We start from the raw sequence: 15,027 nt of genomic DNA on the forward strand, positions 1-15,027 counted from the left end.
CACAACACTTGCACGCTCTTCCCACGGGGGAGACCTTTTCCAGCCACTTCAAACAAATACTCAAGTTGTGACCACACTTCCCCGTGTTTTTACGACAAAGTGCCTGTGTTGGTATAAAACAGGTCATTGGGACCTCCTCGTGACCGGTTTTGGTGGAGCTGTGCAACCTGCCAAAATGTACAGCTGCCCAGAAGCCCCCCAGAGGCCAATAAGTCGGTTCTCACCTATATGTCGTAAACAGCTTTAAAGCCTATTAAAAGCACAAATACATTTCAGAAACAAGTAGACTTTTATAGAACAATATTTCCTGTCTGTGAAGTGACTGTTTGGCTGTATTGATGCAAAAGCCTATAATGTATTCCTGGTGGTAGCCAAACTTTGCCCTGGCTGTAAGCGGTGAACATGCATCCTATAAATGCATTAGTGATTTACTGGGCTGCAAGGGAAGTGATTACGAGTGACTGATGAGAGGGAAACACGACCTCCCTAAAGACTGCACCTGTACATTAACATTTACTTAGTGTGTGACTGAGTATGCGTGTTGAGCATTTTTTTTTCCTTTGTTTATGTGTGTGTTTCCAATTGAACCATACAGACACGCTCATTAATTATTCAAACCATAGCGGAGCAGTAATCCATCAACAAGGAGCGTTCAAACAGAGAGAGAATAATGAGAGGAGGAGAAGAAGACACTGAAGGGTTATTTATATAATCTAGAGAAACAATTACTTTTTGATTTCAGTCCAAACCCAGTGACAGACTTTATTTGTCCTATGACTGGATGGCGATGCTAAATTGGCTGGGATGAATAGGTCATGGATGGATGGACTTTAAAGGAGCCATATGTAATAATGTGGCCAGAAATGGTACTGCAATCACGGTCAAAATTCTGTAGTCCCCTCCCTCTCTCCCTGACTGAGGTTACCAGATACGCAGCCGAATCCAGCTCGATGGACTGGGCTACTCCAAGGAACTTCAAACTTTCACTGCCTCTTACTAGGGGTTGAAGTGCTGGGACCAGAATAGCTGAATAGACCAGCATTTTGTCAATAACCAATTTCTAACCAACACATTTTACACAGAATTTAGGTACGTCGTGCCTGCGTACAATATCACAACAAATGGCAATCATGTGGTTATTGTCAGTACTATCAGAAAACAAAGACTAAAACAAACTACAACCAACGCGAGCAATGGTTATACTGGTGAAAATAAGTAGAGCATGCTTAGCAGCCTAATGAGGAGACATTTTACCAAGGTATGCCTATAGGCTACACCAATGAGGAATTATTTTATCATGTGATTTGGCTGTCTCCATACGTTTCACATTGCCATGATGACAGCCGTGCTAATGTTGGAACCCATTTCCTCAGCGTATCAGCATATTGAGAAGGAAATAGGCTCTGACACTACCCATATCCACATAGGTTTTATTTGTGGAAAAATATATTTGACCCTGTCAGTTGGATGACACATGGACATACAGGATAACGAGCATATATTTCCCCCGTTAGCCTGTATGTCGATGTGTCATTGATCAAGCCAGCATGCTAAGCATTACACTAGGAGCCAAGCTCAATCACACTAAGCATTCGTTGCACGAACATACTCGCGTTGTTAGACAACATCATAGACTGCATTGGACAATATAGTTTACATACAAAATGTCCATTTCCATTTATTACAAGTAATAAGAAAACGTAAATGCCTGACTTACCTATCAAGGAGGAAATTAGCAAGTTTGGCGTCAGATGAAAAAATCTTCTCCGCCTTCAATCGTCTCCATTTTTCAAAGGCATCCCCGATACAAATCCTCGTTTTGTTCCTGACTTTGTCATGAATAAGTTGAGAATCGTACCGAGGCCTTTTAGATTTACTGACATGTTTAGTAACTTTACCAGTGGCAGTAGCCAGACAAAGAGGGCGGTGTATAACTGGCAACCTGGATGTGACACACTCACAGACTTTCTAATTGGTCAAACGGTGGAGGGCGGGGCATCAAAATGAAAACAATAACAAGAATTCGTGGCTGGGCAGCACGGTGGAACAGGGGTTAGTGCATGTGCCTCACAATACAAAGGTCCTGAGTAGTCCTGGGTGAGTGTGATTGTTGTCTGTCTATCTGTGTTGGCCCTGTGTTGAGGTGGCGACTTCTCCGGGTTGTGCCCCGCCTTCCGCCCGATTGTAGCTGAGATGGGCTCCAGCACCCCCCGCGACCCCAAAGGGAATAAGCGGTAGAAAATGGACGGATGGGTGGATTTTGGGGCTGTAAATCTAATTTTGAAATGACCATATCCCGGCTGAACTACTGTTTTCAGTTACAGAAGTATTCGAAAAGAACATGATTTATTAATGCCTTTTGGCATATCACAGCCATTTAATGATGACATGAAATTATTACATATGGGTCCTTTAAATGTTTTGCTAAGCTATGAAAATGTGAGGTATTGTTACTTGATTAGAGAGAAACTCGCCGCTCAAAGGGGACCTATGTTGATTTTAATATAAAATTAAAACACTATTTTGTGGTCTAGATCAGTGTTTCTCAACCATAGGGCCAGTGTTCTGTCGATGTCTGCAACCCACCACCATTGTGCATGCCCACAAACACAAATATTTCAATGATTTGCCTCGATTGAAATACCTATCGAAAGCAACTGCCTAATGTGCCTCGTGTGCAAATAATTAGTGATAGATATGTTTCTTTCATTGTATCTTCTGACCAGCAAGCACGTACACGAGTACAGCATGAGGAAGTTTGCTTTGACGCTAACAATGGGAGCTTTGTTTAAACAGGAATAATAATCAGTGAAAACAAAGGTTGTGTTTGCACCGCCGAACTACGAAGAGTGAGTGAATTGTGAATTATATTTATATAGCGCTTTTCTCTAGTGACTCAAAGCGCTTTTACAAAGTGAAACCCAATATCTAAGTTACATTTAAAACCAGTGTGGGTGGAACTGGGAGCAGGTGGGTAAAGTGTCTTGCCCAAGGACACAACGGCAGTGACTAGGATGGCGTAAGCGGGGTTCGAACCGGGAACCCTCAAGTTGCTGGCACGGCCACTCTACCAACCGAGCTATACCCGAGTCTTACCCGGTTACCAACAGCACATGTGTAAAACAATATTCAACAGCAAACATGACGTGGTAGCTAATTCAATAAACCCTACTATTGATTTACACTAGTGGCTGCTTTTTTCCAAGAAGCAGCCAAATTCCACAGAACACCGAGCCCATTGTTGGGCCGCGAGCACACCCGGTTGGCCGACCAAAAAATATCTCTTTCTCTCTGTGGTTCGTATGGGCCGCAGCGGTACTCAGTTGTAATACAGTTTCCCCCCACTTGTGGCAGTAATGACAATCTCAAACAACCAGAAAAAGTCTGGAGCTAAAGTCATGGGGAAGTTTCTTAAGCGCAAAAATGATGACTAATGTGGTAAAGATGTAATTTACTTTGTGCTTTATTTCAGTGATAGATTAGTTAAGAAACACATTCATTATTATTTCTTTTACCAATTTAGTTTCTTTTAGCGCTACAAAATTGTATGTTTATTTATTTTTCATCAGTAATTTATGAGACCCTTCTTATGCAGGATATTTGATTAGTATTTATTTTTCAAATCTGCCTGACCCTAAGCCTCAGGTGGATGTGATAAATTAATAATAATCTTTGTGATTAGCACATGGTTTCATATCATTTAACAAGGTTGTAAACTGTTGGTAGGTTAGATGTAATTATTGGATACAATTAAAATCAGGAGTAATATTACTCATTCAGATGCCAAAAAGGTTAAGAACCCATGGTCTAGATAATATGTATGAGATATACTTTGGGGTAAATTCTGCATACATTTTCCTCCTTAGTCACTTTTATAACCGCAAAATGTTCGATTCTGGAGGCGTTCCCAGATTGCAAATGAGATCACGCCCCACCCTCTCCAAAATGTATCATTATTTATCTTTTGAAAATGTTCAAAAATAAATATCCTGGAGTCGTCGGCGCTATTTTTTTTTTTCGAAAATAAACTACATAAACGTTATATAGATTCACTCGGCCACAATATTAGGTACACAACCACACTCTGCGATTGATTCAGACTGCTTAAAAACACTGCTTATAGAAGCATTCATGTCTCTGCATGTTGCACGTGGGTGTTATTATGCGCATGCTAGCATATAGTCAAAAATAATATTTTATCCTACCTTATCTTGTGTTTCCTCATAGCCTGAAGCAGAAGGGTAGCTCCTCCCCCTCTGGCGGAGAGCTTTACTTAATGTCCACCTCACGGTGACTACACAACATTGCCAAACTACAAAACACCAAACTGCGTGTAATTTCACGTAAAAATGCATAAACCTTATGATTTGTCACTAAGTATCCTACAGTGTAACATTTAGTCAGAAAAGACGAAAGTCATCATACTGTCGATCTCCTTGAAGTCCTTTTTGTAACAGTGAATTATTTCTGCATTTACATCTGGCACATCACAAAAAAATAATAAATCCCGGAACACACATCAAGTTTTTGTAGCTCTTAAGATATGTTTTATCAGTTACAGACCTCACATATAAAGATAAAAAATCCGGAATTGAGCAGTTTAGCTCTTTATGTGTGTGGTTTGCTACGATACTATCAACACAGCATACAGTAGGAAGCGGATTCATATGGCCCCATTAGTTATGGTCAGGGGTCACCAACCTTTTTGAAACCAAGGGCTACTTCTTGGGTACTGATTAATGCGAAGGGCTACCAGTTAGATACACACTTAAATAAATTGCCAGAAGTAGCCAATTTGCTCAATTTACCTTTAACTCTGTTATTATTAATAATTAATGATATTTATCTTTGTGGAAACACTGATCATCTTAATGATTTCTCACAATAAATATATATAGAAACAGATAAATATCAATATGCAACACTTTATTTTTATATTTTCTCTAAGTGCACATTTTTCAAATTGAACATTTTCAAATGATCACTTCTAAGACAGTCTTGTGAAATCACAATATCCCATTTTAACTAGCTAGCCACTAACATTTTTTAACAAATCATGAATTACTTTGCACCATGTTTGTACAAATAATAACTCATGTAAAATACAAAAGTCAACTCTCAAATTTTTAAATCATGTCACACTTTGAACTGGACACCAAATCTGTTATCTGTTTCTTTGTCAGTTAGTGGGAAGCCTGGCATTGCATGCTGTTAACTAGTGTGTTGTACTCTGGTGTGTAACTTGACACTGCAACTCTGAGTGAGTCTTGCAGATGTGCATCAGTGAGGCGTGTTCTGTGTTTGTTCTTGATGAAGTTCATGTCAGAAAAGGCTGATTCACAAAGATAAGATTTTTCCTCATTGTTTGCGGAACCTTCTTAATCTTTTGGACATATTTTCACAGCAATCTGGCCTTAAGCTTAATTATGATAAATGTAAAATGTTAAGGATCGGAAATCTAAAGGGAACGTCCTTTCGAATGGAATGCAAAGTGCCTGTTTTGTGGACAGATGGACCAGTTAACATACTTGGTGTTGTTGTCCCAGAAAATCTGGAAGATCTAGGCTCAGTAAATTATGATAATCGACTAAGAAAGCTGGACAAAATTATGCAATTATGGAAAGGGAAATCCCTAACCTTGTATGGTAAAATGTCTATTGCCAACTCGTTAATTATTCCTCAATTTATTTATTTGTTTTTGTCATTACCAGCTCCATCACAAAACTTTTTTAAGATTTATGAGCGGAGGGTCTTCGATTTTGTCTGGAACGGCAAACCAGAAAAGATTAAAAGAAAGGTTTTGTACAAAGAGTATGAATATGGGGGCCTGGAACTTCTCAACCTTGAAGCTATGTGTCTGTCTTTAAAAGCATCAATTGTTCCAAAGATGTATTTAAACATTGAGTGGTACACAAATGTCCTGTTGGACAAAAAACATGTACTGTATCAAAAGAAATTGTATCCTTTTTTACAAGTGATCCCCTCCCAGAGAGTCTGCTGGGAAACATGGCGGGGTTCATAAAGGAAACAATCCACTCATAGTGGTGTTTTGAATTTTATGTGCCAGAAAAAAAGAGACGATATTTTGCAGCAGTTAATATGGATGAACTCTAATATTGTAATAGATGGAAAGCCTTTCTTTTGGAAAAATATGTTTGAAAGAGGAATCATTTTTGTCAATGATATTATCAATGAGAATGGTACAATTATGAAGTATGATGAATTTAGAACTATGTATGGTGATGCTTGCTCAAGCTTTTCATTTTATCAACTAACTGGAGTAATTGGGAAAAGATGGAAACAAATAATTAATTACGGAACTACTAAATTATTAGTTTGTAAACCTCTAATAAGAAATTGTAGTTGGCAAAAAGGAACTAAAGTAAATAGAAAAATATATAATTTTTATTTAATAAAGAAATCTTTGAAGGCTGCCTCATACAACACAAATGGAAAATGGGAGGACTTTTTTGACTGCCCGTTGCCATGGGATGCCATATTCAAACTAATCTATAAAACCACTATCGATGTGCAAAATCGTTATTTTCAAATTAAAATTATTTATAACGTCTTACCCACAGGGAAAATGTTAAAATTATGGAATATGACAGAGTCAGATGATTGCCGATTTTGTTGTCAGGAGCCTGAATCCACCCTGCATTTGTTTTGGTATTGTCATATTGTGTCTTTGTTTTGGGTGGAAGTTGAAAAAATGTGTTTAAGGATTGGTTTGTTTATGAAGCTTAATGTGGTTTCTGTTATTTTAGGAGAGTTCATTGACAATCATGATTTAGTCAATTTAATTATAGTACTCCGTAAAATGTTTATTTTTAAGGCCAAAAACAGATATTCTCTTAGTATTACTTTCTTTAAAACATTTATTCAGTATTTTCTAACTTTAGAAAGTTACATGGTTGAAAACGATAATGATGCCAAAAAACATTAAAAAAAAAAGATGAGAAGTCCTCAAAGGCTTATTTTGAAAGTATAATTATGTTTATAGATTATATGATATCTGTTGTTGTGTTCCCTAATTTGAGTGACCTGGACATAATCTGGACTGTACATAAATGCTTATTTTGAAAATGTAATTTTGTTTATAAATTATATGCAATCTGTTGTGTTCCCTAATTTTTTTCTGTGTACATGAATGAAGGTGTGTGTTGCTGAGTCCGACTTGGACATTATCTGGACTAGGCCTGGTTTAAAAAACCCTTTAAACAAATCTAATGTCATTGACAACCTGGTCTGTTGAAGATAAGGCCCTTTTTTAAAAAATAAAATAAAATAAGATAAATAAATAAAAAACATTTTCTTGGATAAAAAAGAAAGTAAAACAATATAAAAATAATTACATAAAAAATAGTAATTAATGAAAATGTTAATGGACCAGCAGCCTATACAATCATGTGTGCTTCAGGGACTGTGTCCCTTGCAGATGTGTTGTCTATGTTGTGGGAACCAGAATATTGGTGGCAGAAAGAAATAACCTCTTTTGTGTGAGTGGGTGTGGATGAGTGTGCATGGGGGAGGTTGTTTGGGTTGATGCACTGATTGAAAGTGTATCTTGTGTTTTTTCTATGTAGATTTAATTTTTTTTTTTTTTTTTTTTTTTTTTTTTTTTTTTTTTTTTTTTTAGAACAGGCCCGCAAGCGACTCATCTGGTCCTTACGGGCGACCTGGTGCCCGCGGGCACCGCGTTGGTGACCCCTGGTTATGGTTTACCTGACACAAGAAAAGTGACGAATTGGGGTGGTGCACTATCTACTTTAGCCGCCATACGGCAGTAGAGTGTTGAATATCTTAGAATGGGTTTTGTGGCAATTCCTACTTTAACCACAGCGTCAGTTGCTATGTAGAGTGGCGCTTTCCACCATTTTCAGCAGACTGCATTGCAAAATAATTAACCCCCACCCAGGAATGGGGCCATATGAATCCCTTCACTGCTGTATAATAATTTTGGCCCACTACCAAGCGAGACTCTACTCCTCCACGCCCAAAATCTTGCGTGAACAAACGTGGTCCGACAAAATCGAGGGGGAAAAAAAAGCATAGGAACTAGGGATGTCAATTAATGGCTTTTTGCCGATATCCGATATTCCGATATTGTCCAACTCTTTAATTACCGATACCGATATCAACCGATACCGATATCAACCGATATATGCAGTCGTGGAATTAACACATTATTATGCCTAATTTGGACAACCAGGTATGGTGAAGATAATGTACTTTTTAAAAAAATTAGTAAAATAAGATAAATAAATTAAAAACATTTTCTTGAATAAAAAAGAAAGTACAACAATATAAAAACAGTTACATAGAAACTAGTAATGAATGAAAATGAGTAAAATTAACTGTTAAAGGTTAGTACTATTAGTGGACCAGCAGCACGCACAATCATGTGTGCTTACGGACTGTATCCCTTGCAGACTGTATTGATATATATTGATATATAATGTAGGAACCAGAATATTAATAACAGAAAGAAACAACCCTTTTGTGTGAATGAGTGTAAATGGGGGAGGGAGGTTTTTTGGGTTGGTGCACTAATTGTAAGTGTATCTTGTGTTTTTTATGTTGATTTAATTAAAAAAAACAAAAACAAAAAAACAAACGATACAGATAATTTAAAAAAACGATACCGATAATTTCCGATATTACATTTTAACGCATATATCGGCCGATATATGACATCTCTAATAGCAACCAATCACAGTATGATGGTGATCTTGGGACTATTTTTGAAAGAAAAATGCCAAAGAAAAGAAAAGAAAAGTGAGCACACAGACTTTATAATGTACAGAGTAAGGTGCAGGTGAGTACGTTCGTAACAAAGTAGCTGCAATGTTTTTTTTGGCTTCTTGTTTGCCTACTTTCTGTGTCATGTTACAAGTCACGGAGCGATGACTTGGAAGGCGTCTGCGTTTTCCCACAGACAGGAAGAGTTTTAGTCCTACAATTATCATTTTTGGAACCAATTTTTGGGACAAATTCACTCTTGAAACACCTGTGACCCAAGACAGTCTTTTAAGACATGAGATAATCAGGCGTTTACTGTCTTTGGTTTAGTTTAGTTTAGTTTATTAAGGATCCCCATTAGTCTACACCGCAGTGGAGACTATTCTTCCTGGGGTCCAGGAAAACTTTGGAGGGAAAAGGGGGGAAATCGGGACGAAAACAGCCTGATTGTCTTTATGTGTGTACATTATCCAGAAATTATGCAATGGATGACTCACCCCAACTGGAATTTTTTGCTAGCATCACAGACTCTTTAGCTAACAAACAATATTAACGATTATATTTCTGTTACGTGCGGTGGAGAAGAAAACTGCACTGAGGCAGGGACGTCCTTTAGCCTGAGGCGTATTTATTAATATAATAAAATGATGTGTGTAATAAATCCAATCGTGTATGGTTTGACTATGTGGTGCGTCTAGCTGGTGAGTTTTACTGTACAATGTTGAAGGTGCGTGTTGTGAGCGGTGCGGAGGTCCAGAAGGGGCAAGGCAGGCTTGTAGATCCGTGGGCAAGCAAGAGGTGAAGGGCAGGAGCGAGGCGTCAGAGTCCGTGTCCAGGCGAGAGGTCGAGATCCAGGGAGACAGCAAGAAGACCAGAGGGAATCCGGGGAGACGAGACACACAGCTCGAATCCAGGGAACAAAGAGGAACTGCAGGGTGACGACACAGGACAGGACACAATGAGCACAGAGGAGGGGAAACACAGAGAGTACGGAAGCACATAGGCGAGGAGAGCGAGAGACGTGTAGGGCTTACTGTACGGAGACAAGTAGCTACGTTCTGGCACTGGAACGCAGGAGACCCTGGCCTATGAAGGTACGTGGAGCTCTCATCAGCGGCAGGTGTGTTGATTGCTGATTACAGGAGAGGAACGCCCGTGGGCGTGTCCAGAGGAGCGCACAGCAAGCTGTGTGGCGGCAGGAGCTTGGCCCGTAACAATTTCCCTCCCTACACTTTTCAAGGGTAACTCTTGTTTGTTGTAAAGCCAGCGTGTAAAAGCCTCGAACACAAATACTGCAGAGCTGAATATTTACAATTTGACAACATTGTCAAGTTTGTCACTCCAGAGAAAACTAGATCCCCGTACCGTAAAATGTAGGGATGGCCGATAATATCGGACCGCCGATATTATCGGCCGATAAATGCTTTAAAAAGTAATATCGGAAATTATCGGTATCGGTTTCAAGATTATCAGTATCGGTTTCCAAAAGTAAAATTTGTGACTTTCTAAAACGCCGCTATGTACACGGACGCAGGAAGATGTACAGAGCGCCAATTAATCCTTCAAGGTGCTGCCTTTGCATACTGGCCCAGTCACATAGTATCTACGCCTTGACACATGCACTAGCGAATGCAAGCATACTTGATCAAAAGCCATACAGGTCACACTGAGGGCGGCCGTATAAACAACTTTAAAGGCCTACTGAAACCCACTACTACCGACCACGCAGTCTGATAGTTTATATATCAATGATGAAATCTTAACATTGCAACACATGCCAATACGGCCGGGTTAACTTATAAAGTGACATTTAAAATTTCCCGGGAAATATCCGGCTGAAACGTCGCGGTATGATGACGTATGCGCGTGACGAAGGCAGTTGAACGCGTCATCTTGGAATAGGTCCCTCCCAATTTAAACAGCTCTGTTTTAATCGCTAATTTCCACAGTATTCAGGACATCTGTGTTGGTGAATCTTTTGGAAATTTGTTCAATTAACAATGGAGACTGCAAAAAAGAGAGTTGTAGGGAAGCGGTGTGTTGCTGCTGGATGTAGCAACACAAACCAAAACACAACCGGTGTTTCATTGTTTCTTTTCCCAAAAGATGGCGGCCAAGCTTTACTATGGAACAAAGAAGTCAAGCGAACACGGTTGGATTGGACGACACATACGAAGTACAGTGTATTATGCAGCGAACATTTCGAAAGATCATGTTTCGAAGAGGGTCCCTTGCGAATGGCAGAAATGGGAATCAGCACTCGTCGACTCGTGCTGAAGAAAGGTGCGAAGCCAACTATTTTCGATAGACCACGGACAAGTCCGGAGCACCCTACCCCCTCCACAAGCGGACAGACTGGGCACATGAGGTCTGCATTTGCCAAAAGGGAAAGGAAGAGGGTAAGAATCTTGATATCCAGTTTTCATAGTCAGACTACACTGTTCCAATATCCATTTCTTTGTTCTCAATTGTTGAAACCCCCCCACCTCCACACCCCGGATTGTAAATAATGTAAATAATTCAATGTGATTATCTTGTGTGATGACTGTATTATGATGATAGTATATATATGATAGTATATATCTGTATCATGAATCAATTTAAGTGGACCCCGACTTAAACAAGTTGAAAAACTTATTGGGGTGTTACCATTTAGTGGTCAATTGTACGGAATATGTACTTCACTGTGCAACCTACTAATAAAAGTCTCAATCAATCAACCAAAACTAACACACACAGTCATAGACTACTCCAGTGGTTCTCAACCTTTTTTCAGTGATTTTCCCCTGTGAACATTTTTTTAATTCAAGTACCCCCTAATCAGAGCAAAGCATTTTTGGTTGAAAAAAAGAAAAAAAATACAGCACTATGTCATCAGTTTCTGATTTATTAAATTGTATAACAGTGCAAGATATTGCTAATTTGTAGTGGTCTTTCTTGAACTATTTGGAAAAAAAGATATAAAAATAACTAAAAACTTGTTGAAAAATAAACAAGTGATTCAATTATAAATAATATTTTGTACACATAGAAGTAATCATCAACTTAAAGTGCCCTCTTTGGGGATTGTAATAGAGATCCATCTGGATTCATGAACTTAATTCTAAACATTTATTTTGTTGAAGTATTATTCAATAAATATATTTATAAAGGATTTTTGAATTGTTGCTATTTTTATAATATTTAAAAAAAATCTCTCGTACCCCTTGGCATACCTTCAAGTATCCCCAAGGGTATGCGTACCCCCATTTGAGAACCACTGGACTACTCCATGAACAATGAAATAAATTAACAATAAAATAGTCTACATATAATTATTGCTTCAAGTTCTAGTCAAGTTCTTCTGCAGTATAAAGTATCGTACATTTACTGACATTACTGTCAATAGTGTCAATACTGTCAATAGATTACAATAGACAATAATATAAAGTATTGTACATTTGTACATTTACAGACAATAGATCAGATCATGGACAGTACGACTACGGCATCAGTGGCGGATGCGGTGGATGAACCAATGGCAATGGCACTAGATTTGCCTGATGAGGAGGGCGATCAAGATCAGGTTCGATTTGTTTTCCTAATCAATGTTCAAATGGATTACAGTTCAAGCCCAATCCAAAAGTATTCATAATTAATGTAAATGAGGTATCCATATTACATGTAGCTGTTTCTCCATTTCCAGGGAAATACAAGAGAACAAGGATGCCAGACGGACTGGGTACCGATTGGGACAGCACCAACAGCAATGACCAGTAGCAAGAGCACCCAAACAGGGAAAATACATCATAGATCAAAGGGTATGTCTATTTCGGTGACGAACATGATTCTGCACATCACAGTACACATTGCACGCTGCCTGTGCAGAGTAGAGTAGACAGATAAATTAGGTGATTCAAAGACAATAATTATTATGTGATTCTAGTTTAATTTTAACAGATTATATAAAACAACTTGTGCTTGATTTTATTGCTAGGACACCAGGTGACCCCAGATATCCTCGAGAGGGTTAGAGCTCGGCCGGCCAGGGTTAGTGAAGTCCCATTGTCAAGTGTAGCAGCTCCATCTGACAGCCCCGAGATGCAGACTAACATAGCAGCTCCAGGTGTGTCTGGAATGCAAGCCAAGCTACGACCACCTCCTGCATGGTTTGATGAAGGACCAGCATCAAGTCCCACTGCGCCTTTTGTTGGTGGTTCTTCCGATGACAGCTATGTGCCGAGTGAGTCAACGACATCGGATCCGTGTCAATCTGACGGGTCGCCAGATCGCCCATGTACTCACCAGATGCGTGAAGAGGGCTGCCACAAGGAACCGAAGTACATCATCTTTGAGTCGTGCCTCCAGAGTCTCGTCAAGTGGTGTCACTGTCCAGTCTGTGGCAGCCAGGACATAAGCCCTTCTTGGGATTCGAACGGTACACAGCTGACCATGACTCTTCAATGTGCATCATGTGACCAGAGGAGTAGTTGGAGCAGCCAGCCAAACATTGGCCCTTATGCCGCGGGCAACATCCTGCTGTCTGCTGGCATCCTCTTCGCTGGGGCATCTTCTGGCAAGGTGTTGCAAGTGCTGAACAGCATCGGAGTGGTCACGTATGTGAAGAGGACATTTTTCAACCACCAGGAGCTCATCCTGCAGCCAGCCATCAAAAAGGTGTGGGAGGAACAGCAACGGACGCACCTCACCATGCTGCAGGTGGAAGGCCGACCCCTCGTCCTTGGTGGTGATGGGCGAGCAGACAGTCCGGGACACAGCGCCAAGTTCGGTACCTACACCACAATGGAGCTTGTGGCCAATGTGGTTCTCGACCTTCAGGTTGTACAGGTACGACCATATAATCTCACTAAAACACTAGTAACACAATAAGCAGATAAGGGATTTTCCAGAATTATCCTAGTAAATTTGTCTAATAACATTAACCATTTCAATGTATACTAAGCCCCTTTTTCATTTTTTTCTTTGCTCATTCCTTTTCTGTTATATATATTTCAGAGCAACGAATGTCTTGGCAGCTACCATATGGAGATGGAAGGACTGAAGAGGATGGTGGAACTGCTGATCAGCTGGGACCTGGATGTCGGGGTGCTGGTGACAGACCGACACAGACAGATCGCTAAATGGATTCGTGAAAACATGCCCAATACACGGCACTGCTATGACATCTGGCATGTTGCAAAATGTTAGTTGGATTATTTGTATGCATGACAAGTTGTGAAGTAGTGTGTACATATCAGTGATCAGATGAATGCGATATTGTATTTAATCCACAAATTTCTGTTTTTTTCTGTTTGTAGCCATCGGAAAGAAACTGAAGGCCATCGCCAAGCATAAGGACTGTGAAGACCTGAAGCCCTGGGTGCAAAGTATAATCAACCACCTCTACTGGGCAGCAGTGTCTACACCGCCTGGAGAGGGGGAACTTCTGGTTGCCAAGTGGAAGTCTGTGGAGCGACACATTCAGAACATCCACAAGGACCATGGCGACCTCTTCCCAATTTGTACTCATGGACAACTGCAACGGCAAAAGAAATGGCTCAAACAAAGTGAGTAGGCAAATAAGTTGCCCGAAAGCAGTGAGGGACTAGCAGTATTTTCCTGCACATCTTTTGAAAGTCAAAAAATTCAGATAAACTTGTAAGTAAATAACCAGTTTAAGTTGACTGGAACATTTTTGTAGAAACGTTGTTCTATTTTAAATTTATGTTTAGGTTCACGCTCAGCAGTGAAACTGGAGGAGGTGGTCAACAACAAGTCCCTGCTAAAAGATATCGCCATGCTGTCGGGTGAACACCAGACTTCCAAGGTGGAGGCGTTCCATAGCCTTATCATACAGGTGAGAATTAGACTGATCGCCTGTAGGTGGTGTCGGTGGTTACCACCTGCCACTAGGACTTTGGTGGCCAGGGAGCAAAATACTAGAGCATACTAAATGAAGCCTTGATACAGTCAGTGTAAGCAAGAGAATGTTGGAGGTCCAACATAGTGGCTGGCATCTTGGTGAGAAAGATTGCAAACAATTCTGGCGTGGTGTTAACATTGAAAACAAAACAGCTTCATTACTGCAGGAGATCAAGCTTTAATAGCTGACTATTAACAGTTTAATACACAAACATTTGTATTCAAATTTACAAACAATTTATAAATTTACACACACATTGTATGGACGCATGACTGAATAAAGTGTCTTTTATCTTATACAGTTCGCACCGAAAATGTATGTCTTCTCATACATCGGAATGCTGTGCAGGTATGTTTCCACACTAATCTAAGTGTCACTAGTGT

General features: G+C 39.8%; 2 protein-coding genes across 3 annotated transcripts in view; both read left to right on the top strand.

The window, feature by feature from the left end:
- Window positions 1–15,027, top strand: part of osr2 (odd-skipped related transciption factor 2) — a 206,344-nt gene that overhangs the window by 171,992 nt on the left and 19,325 nt on the right. The window lies entirely within an intron of this gene.
- LOC133660318 (uncharacterized) overlaps window positions 1–15,027 on the top strand; it is a 36,282-nt gene that overhangs the window by 20,212 nt on the left and 1,043 nt on the right. Inside the window, exons 2-9 of the mRNA XM_062063716.1 lie at window positions 10,849–11,141; window positions 12,197–12,307; window positions 12,428–12,542; window positions 12,719–13,569; window positions 13,738–13,924; window positions 14,040–14,288; window positions 14,454–14,578; window positions 14,946–14,992. Of these exons, the coding sequence (XP_061919700.1) occupies window positions 10,849–11,141; window positions 12,197–12,307; window positions 12,428–12,542; window positions 12,719–13,569; window positions 13,738–13,924; window positions 14,040–14,288; window positions 14,454–14,578; window positions 14,946–14,992 (1,978 nt within the window). The remainder of the gene's footprint in view (window positions 1–10,848; window positions 11,142–12,196; window positions 12,308–12,427; window positions 12,543–12,718; window positions 13,570–13,737; window positions 13,925–14,039; window positions 14,289–14,453; window positions 14,579–14,945; window positions 14,993–15,027) is intronic.

Source organism: Entelurus aequoreus, linkage group LG11 (genome assembly GCF_033978785.1).
Source record: "Entelurus aequoreus isolate RoL-2023_Sb linkage group LG11, RoL_Eaeq_v1.1, whole genome shotgun sequence".
NCBI lineage: Eukaryota > Metazoa > Chordata > Actinopteri > Syngnathiformes > Syngnathidae > Entelurus > Entelurus aequoreus.